The sequence below is a fragment of the Corvus cornix genome, chromosome 3, assembly GCF_000738735.6.
Source record: "Corvus cornix cornix isolate S_Up_H32 chromosome 3, ASM73873v5, whole genome shotgun sequence".
Taxonomy (NCBI): Eukaryota; Metazoa; Chordata; class Aves; order Passeriformes; family Corvidae; genus Corvus; species Corvus cornix.
Window position 1 is genome coordinate 42,170,059 of NC_047056.1, and position 9,400 is coordinate 42,179,458.

At 42.7% G+C, this 9,400-nt stretch overlaps 1 protein-coding gene across 1 annotated transcript in view; it reads left to right on the plus strand.

Annotated features, from left to right (window-relative positions):
* Positions 1-8,405, plus strand: part of PGBD5 (piggyBac transposable element derived 5) — a 72,230-nt gene extending 63,825 nt beyond the window's left edge. The window contains 1 exon segment of the mRNA XM_039568691.1: positions 612-8,405. Within this exon segment, the coding sequence (XP_039424625.1) occupies positions 612-807 (196 nt within the window). The 3' untranslated portion in view covers positions 808-8,405.
* Positions 8,406-9,400: the final 995 nt, after the last annotated feature.

A 9,400-nucleotide genomic window follows, 5' to 3' on the forward strand; every position in this document is an offset into this window, starting at 1 on the left:
ATGACTGAAGAGAGAATATTCTGGCAGTCCTAGAATTAGTCAGAACCTAAATACAAAGATGTCAGTCCTTTCTAGTTCTGCCTTGTGCTCCACCTACCAGCAGTGTATGCTGTGGCTCTACCCCCACATCCTCCCACCTACTGTTGACAGCAGCAGCAATCATCTTTGCTCACAATAAACATGAGGAGAAGCATCAGCAAGCTTCCCAAAACTGTAATGTAATGTGACTGAGGCTTTTTTTTAGTGACAAATTGAAGGGATTCAGACCTACATCTCCCATCACAAGGATATTTGTCATGGGTGAGCTCGAGGAATCTTTATCAGTACTCTTATTTACATGGAGTGATACGGAGGTGAGAGTGTTGCTGAAGTTTGCATCTGAGAGACAGGAGGTCTGTTCTTTTACACACTACCAGAAATGTGCAAATCAGCTGTAAATGACTGTCAAACACATTGTACAAAATTTCTTAAAATAATACTTGAACCAGGCATCCAGTCCTATGTCTGCTTCTCCTTTGGGACTGCAGGGTCTTTGTGTGGGGTGATTTCTTGCATTCCAGCTGCAATTGTTTGGCTGAACAATGTTTTTCTCTCCTTTCTTGGCTTTTTAGGTATTTCATTTCTCACAAACCAAACAAGACCTGGCAACAAGTGTTCTGGTTTGCCATAAGCATCGCTATAAATAATGCCTACATCCTCTACAAAATGTCAGAGGCCTACCACGTGACAAGGTACAGCCGCGCACAGTTTGGTGAAAGACTTGTAAAGGAGCTCCTGGGCTTGGAGGACACCTCACCCTCCCATTGATGCTTTGCTCTTGGTGGCAGAGGCAGGGGCTGGAGGGAAAGCAGAAGATACTACACCTGGAGCGACAAAGCAAGGAACGTGTGACACCACCAGTGCTGTCATCCAAAAATGCCAAGTGATGCCACTAGAGAGGTGCAAACTTTGTTCCTAGTATCAGCTGGATGTAAACATATAGTGCAGAAAGTGCCACTGGAAAAGCTGACCCAAAATTGCATACGTGAATGCCCTGTGGGAATCTGTACACCCAAAACAGACATAAATTAGCCGTCATCTTAGTGCTATTTGTTGAACAGGGTCATCTTGTAAAGTTCCTCTTGGGCCAAGAGCTTGTCAGAAGCTGGCACAGCTCAGCAGTCCTAGATGGGTATTACAGGAAACTCTCCACCTTCCTTGGAGCTACTCAATTCTGGGACGAGCACCATGAGGCTGCACCGTGGGCTGTGGCTGAGCACGGCTGCCATCCCACGAGGCGTCGCTGCTGTCCTCCGGTGGGACAGGCGGAGCAGCCCAGCACAGAACACTGCAGCAGGCATCTTGACAAACACGACCTTCACAGGCAGGCAGCCAGCAACTGAGGACCAGTCATGATTTTTTCTTTCTGTGGTTTTTTTTTCCCCTTTGCTTTTATTAATGTAACATAAAACAATTTGATCCCAGTTAGAACACAGAAAAATTAGGAGAAACCAAATACATTAGTGAATTTAAAATGACAAATATATTACATTGATTTTCTTTTTTAACCAGGATGAAACATTTTATACACAAACAGTGATTAATACTGTAAGTATTAACAGTGAGTAAACCAGTAAGTAATACTGCCTCATATCTTAACTGCCACGGTCAGTGTACAGCTGAGAAATCAGAATATATCAACTATATTTTTTCTTGATTTCAACTGTATCTTAAATGTTGCTTAAAAAGCTAATGTAATGGACTGTTAAGGTTTTAAGAACAATAATTTCTTGCTTTTTCTTTGGTAACTATCAAGACCTTTTTGGTCCACTTTAGAATGTTTGGCACACAGTTGGCAGAAAAAAAAAGTCACTAATAGCCACGTGTTTCCCATTATCACTGTGGGGTGTTCTGTAGGAATTCTTTTTGGTAGAGTTCAGGGCTTGTCACAGTAGTTGCAATTAAGCAGATTACATGTTTAGCAAAATAATGTAGCATTGTGTCTTACAAAAGGAAAGAAGTCCAATTGTAACCAACCTTAAACCTTGCTAAACCAGAGCAAGCCCAAAGAGTTCTTCTGTTCTGAGTGACACTGTAGAGGACAAGCATCATCGTGAGCTGGTGGCCAAGGCCATATTTTGGGGCTCATGGAATCTGAAAGCCGCTAGAGTTTCAGAAAACAATGCCAAGAGAGAGGTATGACTGAAACAAGGGAATCAATACTGAGGTGAAATAATACCCTGCCCTCTACACTTTATTGATTTCAGTCCACAACTCAATCATCCAAAAACTCTGTATTCTGAAGGTTAGCAGTGATGGACACAAACAGAATTGCATTAACTTACAGGGCAGAAAACCATGTTGATTAGAGACCCTAAGCCTGAAATTTTTACTTTACTCCCAAAGAATGACTCGAATTGATTCAAGAGGAATGGAGTGAATGATTGACTTACCACTGTAAATCTAACCAGGTTACATGTGTCTATCTGACAAGAGGCAATAGAGGGTAACCAACACGAATTTGGAAACTCCTCAGATTTCATCATTCTGTGACATGCAAATGCATACCATGTAAATAACAACAGAGGAAGAATCCAGCAGGGGTAAATGAATGAGTAGCCCATGGAGTATCCTTGCAGTGACACCTTTCTGTTTCCACCAAAGTCTTACTGTTTGGAGTAGACCTTGAGGCAGATCTCACCTGGTTGCAAGGAGAGAAGGGGATGGCTAACTCCACGGTGGTTCTGCTTGTGCTACAGCCTGGAGCCTGTCCCACACACCCTGCTCTGCCTGCCAGCTGCACAGTGAACAGCAGCAGGATTCCTAAGCATCCTTTTCACTTCTCAGTCCACAAGGTCTCCACCCAGGAAACATGGGAGAAAGGACAAAACTTTGTGTACTGAGGCCTCCTAACCACAAAAGAAGGGGGTGGGTTTGTATTAATGTAGCCCTTGGCAATGCCAATCTGCACAGGAACCCAAGGATGAGTTCAAAATTTCTTGGCCCTGCAGAGAACTGATACCACCCCTCTTGATTGAGTGTGTTTGATTGCTGGTTCTTGTCAGTCTTGTAAGTACTCAAAGGGAGAGAGCAGCTAGCCTGAAGCATGAAAAATAAATGTTCAGCAATAGAAACATACAGTTTTCTTTTTTCAGGAAATTTCACAGAGTGTTCTCATTGCTTCAGACAATGCCAGCCTATATTGGATCAGGAAGAGTAGCTACTAGCTTATTATATCCCATAAATTTATATGGTAGTTAAAACTGGAGCAGTAAGGAAAAGACTGGCTGGAGCTTTGCTGATGGGATGGCTTAAATGAGCAGTAGCTGCTTCCTTGCACTCCCATGCCATGCTGGAGTATGTGCAGGGATACCCATGGCCCCAGCAGACATGGGATGGTTTCCCAGACCACCTTGGAGCCACTTGGCATTTCTGAGGAGTAGGCAGACCACTCTCCAGCTGTGTTGTAGGCCCCTGGGATAATCTGGAGCCCTTGGCCAATTGTTACACAACTACGTATGCTTAAAGGCCAGGATCTAGGCCAGCCCATACAGAAAATGCCTTTTCTTTTTTAGGTGACAGTAGGCCTGAGGCCTCAGAATATTTAATTTTTCACTAATGTATGCTGTTAATTATGTGGATTACTTGAGCTCAAATCATGAGGTCCTAGCTTTTTGCCTCAGGGACTTGGTCCTGAGTAGTTTTCCCTAGAATTGGTGTTGATGGGGGATTACACAGTGGCTGACTATTACAGGGAAGATGCTTTAGTCTCCTTTGTAAAGGAGAAAAATGAAGACAAAATTATAGCTTTGCAATGAATTTCATTTTCTTAGCCTTAACCATCCCTCATCATTTTGAACTGGTATTCTAATCATGCACGAACATTCCATAAGTAAGCAAAAATATTTATATATATTTATATGTACAAAATGCCTGAATTTTGGCTCTTGAAGCCAACAAGTAAAAGCCACCAAAGTGTAGTCTAAATCTACAGCTGACTCTTCCCCCTCATCTTTTCCTTTTATTGACTGGAAGTGGATAGGGTTGGGGAAAGTTAAGATTTCTCCTTGTTGAAAAAGCATCTTGCACTTTTTCTGTTACTACAACCAGGGCAAAGTAATTAAGGAAGATAGAGAATAATTTTTTGAAGGCTAAAATTTGTCAACTGCAGCTCAGCCTGTGTAGGATTATTTCCTTTACTGAAAACTGGCTTACTTAGATTTGGTTCCCCACCTGCTTGTAACATTAAAGCTTTTCCCTAATTAAAGGGGGAAAAACATTAGTCTCAAAGTAGTGCAAGGATGCTCGTTATAGTGTGTGTGTGTCTAATTGTGCAATAGCTTGTGAAATGATAGTTTGGGTTGTTTGTAGCCTTAAGACAATCTGGGTAAGAGATCTGAGAACTCAACAGTAGGTAAAATGCAGTCAAAATGCCAACCAGATCACAGAGGAATGGCTCTAAACTTTTTCAGGAAAAAAGTTTGACACTGAAATAGTGAAGGGAACACAGCACAGCTCCTTTCTCTCCTGCTGAATTGAATTTTCAGAGACATGTACTTCTGAAAACTGGTAATTACTTGTTCATGGTATGCAAACTTTGTTTCAAAGAACCAAGACCATCAGTAAGACATACCAACCACCTTCTATGCACAGTACTTTCAGGAAATGTCTGTCATGCCACGATCCATTCTTGGAAAACATTTCCTTTCCCAGTGAGTAATACAGCACTCGCTAGAGCTTAGAAGCCACTGGGAAGTGGTTTCCACTGTTGTCTCAGTTGAAAAATACTTCAAGGGCTTGCAGGAATTCTGCCACTCTTTACTTCAGCCCATCTGTACACTTAACAATAGGGCACAATTTAAAGAAATCTCATCTCCATTTTCTGTTTCTGTTCTCTATCCCCAACCCTTCTATGTTACAAGTAGTCTAGGAAACATAATATATAGAAGTACAACTTTGTTTTCTTCAGGTAATTCCTAAAGAAAATTGAATTTAGCAACTCAAAACAGCATTCCCATTTTTTACCTCCAGCTGTATTTCTGTGACCTTTTATTTTTTCTGAAGATGTTATTTTTTTTCTAATATTTATTTAGAAGTCTGTCTTTAGCTGGGAAGTAGTGAAAGCAGCCTCCAGTATCTCATTCTTCCACGCCTTAGTCCCCTCGTGTGAGAGCTGATTCCACTGATGAGGTGGGGATTATGCTGCTCTGATAATTCTGTGCATCTCTGGTACTTTCCAAGCAAGGATTGCAAAGTGCTGTAACAACCTCAGCACTCATGAGACATCATTAGCTTATGAAAGCTTCTCCTTTCCTACCAGACACCAAGGCACAGCGCAGATAATAAGGGTGACGAAACTGTGGAGTTTGCACTCCTGCTGATTAAGGCCATGTTTGGTGTTTTCAGTGATTTGGTTCTTGTTCAAAAGCACTTTTCCACACTAGAAATGAAAGAATATAATTTCCAAGTAAGGGCTGTGGGACTTAGCATAGGTTCCTTCATACAGGCTGGCACGAGTCAAAACCAAGTTGCACTAAAGGTAAGAGAAAATTTGATAAAACATAGGAGCCCAACTAGCCTAGAGGAACTTAGATAAATGGAAAATCTGAAGGTGTGCAGTAGTCCAGTAAACAGTGTGAAATTCAGACAAATAATTACTGAGTTGAGAAAAATCACTGAGGCTTAGATGGAATATGAAGTCTTCCATCCACCTCTGTTGTGGAGTTTGCCATGGCACTTTCTTCCTGCTCAGATTGATGTAAGATTGGTTGTTTGTAAAATGAGCTCATCTCTGGCTGAGAAAAACATTCAAGTGTCAAAGGCCTGTTCACAGTTTCATAAAGGCAAGGAACTCTAAGCTCAAAACAGGTATATATTTGGCCTGCTGTTAACTAGGATACTTGCACCAACACATCACATCATCTGCTCAAAAGGAAGCCTGTCATCAGTGCTACTTGATATATATTCATTCTTGTCACAATTCTTCCTAAACTTACCTTACTCCAGATGCATCATGAACTCAAAGCACGCCTGTATCATCACTTCACTGTTGGGAAACAGTTGAGAACAGTTGTGCTTTGTAAAAAGAATCTTTTCCTCTTCTTTTGAGTGACAGCTTTGTCCCTCTGGAAATCTAGCCCTGGAGAAGCTTCCTGCCCCACACTTTTCCTTTGCTTCCCTCATTCCTTGCATTTAGAACGCATCCAAAGCATCCTGCAGGTTCTTGGTCAGTCTGGAAGAGCTGACAACACAGGGTTGGCCCTTCAGTTTACTTTTGTAGCATTGCTTTGCTGGTCCTTTCTTCTATTTTGCAAATCTCAGATGAAACAGAGTATTGTTTCTGAAGCCTGTTCTGATTGCAATCACTGTGAAGGTGCTGTCTGCTTTGCCCAATTAGTGCTGCCCTAGCAGATTCAGATGGACCCCAAAGAGTTTCAGCAGCACCACACCCACTGCTCCAATGGAGTGGCTGTAAGATTCCTCAACTCTGGATTGCTGGCATACAGGGACCTTTGACAGGGTCTGGGGATTTGTTTTGTGTTTTGCTTTGTTTTTTGAAGCCCTTTAACTCTGATGGGTTTGGTGAACAGCTGTTAGGTATCACGAAAAGGCCTTAAGTGGTAAATCCCTTTTGTATCACTCTTTTGAAGTAATAATTGCTTGGATTGGGTGTCAAGGTGGTCCATGTGATGTGTAGTGCAAAAACCTTACCCACGAAAGCATCATTTGCTGTACCTGAACAACCTTGGATGCCTGGAGGCCCTGGGTGAGGAACCCAGTGGGAGAGGACTGTCATGCCGTGCTGTAGGACCATGATGTGCAGGACCTGACTGTAAAAAGAAGCTGGGGAGATACGAGACTGCAATTTGCAATCCAAGCTCCTTGGACAAGCAGACTTCATAGTCAAGCTGGTCTCAGAAGTTTTTCTAGGGAAGGGAAGATGCCAGGCCTATGCAGTTTGCTCCCAGCCCTGGCAACTGTGTTTCTAAAATAAACACTCTGGCAAATGCTTTCACGCTTCAAGTATTTACAGTGTGCTCTAGACTTCAGAGCATTTTGACCTATTTCCACTAGTTCCCCCCGAAAAGCCTAGAAATTGAAAAGCAAAGCACAGTACACTAGGTTCAGCCGTCCAGAACCCCAACCCACTTGTGTCAAAGTAACTTTGTGGTCTTGTTCTCAAATAATCTGTGTCAAGGCATTTGCAAAACGTGACTGCTGAACAACTTGCATGTCTCTAGAAATATAATTGCTCATTTGGTGGAAAACAGTTTGCAGGTCTTTCCGACTTACTTTTTTCTTCTAGATATAAGCTAAATCTTTGCCTGGCATTTCAGTACTGAAATAAAAAAATAGCTTGATCCCATGGTCTGGAGGTGATATTAGAGATAACAAAACTCAGGTTTATGCCAGAGATTACTCTGATCCTGTAAAGGTGAAGCTAATCAGCATGGCCTGACACAAGGAAGAGTTCAAGGGCAACAGTGGGTTTGAGAAGGCAGAGGAAAGTTCAGAGGTTGGACACATGGAGGGAGAGGAGCCAGGTGATCCCTTCTAACTCTCATCATTCCAGCATGTATACCCCTCTCTCCTGCTGCCTTTGGATTAAAAGAAAAGGCTGATGTTTAGCATATCCAGTCTGCTCAGCTGATTTAGTAACATAAACCCTGCTTTAGCTACATCCCTGGCCTCACTCCATGCCTTTCCTTAGACTATACATGTTCAGTAGTCATCAGCCTTGAGTCACAGCACTGCTGCATGTCAGCACAGCATGGAAGCTACCGACTGTGGAAGCACCACGGTAGGAACAATGGAGATTCCGGAGAAGGAGTCTCCCCCTTGACATTTTGTTTTCATTTATTTTCAATGTGTGCACCAAATGCAGTGACAGTTCCAAAAGTGAAGATGGGCCCTAGCTAGCTGAGTGCTTTCAAGACCACTGGGCTGTGCTCACACCATCAGCAACTGCGGTTCTGTTGCAAAGTTCCATATTCTTTATAATTTTAAAGATTTCTGTCAAAAGCATAAATTCCAGAGGTAAAGTATACACTGCAAATTACTTTTTTTTTTCTTTTTATTTTCTTTTTAAAAATCTTCTCAGAGCAATTTTATAACAGCCAAGTCTTTCAGGAAACGCAGGTGTGTGACCTCTTCACAGTAAGAGACACACAACTGTGTTTCTGCATGGGACAGGGAACTACTTTTGTGACACCAGTTTTGTTCTACACAAAGGCACGCTTGCAATAAATTTTTACAAGTTTTGTACACCATAAGCTAAACTCCGAGTTCCAAAAATGTGAAGTGTGGCAACAATAACAAAATGGATTTATAGTATCACTCTGATATCTTGTCATGTGATTTTATTTCTTCAACAAAGTTTGTTTACAACCAACAACTTTGAAATACAGTCAGATATATTACCGGTTGCTTTTCCTGTCTTGTTCTTTTTTGAAATAGGTGGGAAAGATGTTTGGTCATGCTCTGGGTATGTAAGTGGAAGGATGTAGAGAATATACTGCAAGATATGTTATAGGTTCACACTCTAAGAATCCATTAGAATCATAAACCTACCATCTTTATCCAGCCATTGGGGACAAGGGCATTTTCTTTAGAAAGAATTGACTTTAAAAAGCCTTTCAGTGTAGTCTGCACACAGGCATAGGAAAGGGGACCACTGTCTGCCCCGTGTCGTCCTGACCCCGACAAGCAATTCTTCCCAACCACCTCAGGGCAGAGTAGGGTGGACACAAGGACAGGGAGAGCTGTCCCACCTCTCAAATATCTCTGCTGAACAGAACCAGCCCTTTGTCCTCACTGCTCTGGCTCTTCCTGGCGAGCATTGCCTGTACCAGCAGTGGCACCCAGCAAACCCGTGACCTGCACACCAAATTAGTGGTATTTGCAGGCAAAACCAGACACATGTGATCTGCAGATGGCCACTGTTTCACAGCTCCAAGTCAGCAAGTTGCTAGGACCTGGTTTAAACCTTATTCCACGAGGGGAGCAGAAGCCTTGCAGGAGAACACGTGAGTGGAGTTACAGTCGGTCTTTGCCTACAGCCACAATAAAGATGTCCCCCCACGCCTTGGGCTGTGTCCCTCATTTCCCCGCGGCTGCAAAGGCTCCGCTGGGACCGGGCTGCCTGGCATCTCCCAGGTGTGTGAGTGTGGCTCAACACTGACCTCTGGCCGGGATCTGTAGGGCTGCGGTGGCTGATTTGCTCAGGGTGTTTCTTCATAGCATCTTGTGTTTTCCACATGAAGAAATTTAGTTTGCACCTAAGCTGTGCAAAAAAAAAAAGCCAGAATTCCGGGGAAAACAAAACATTAATAGAAGCCACCAGCAACAAGGCCCTTGACCTATTTGATCTCTTTATGGACCCTTCCCTAGGAGAGGACTATTTTTCTGAAGTTGCTTAGTA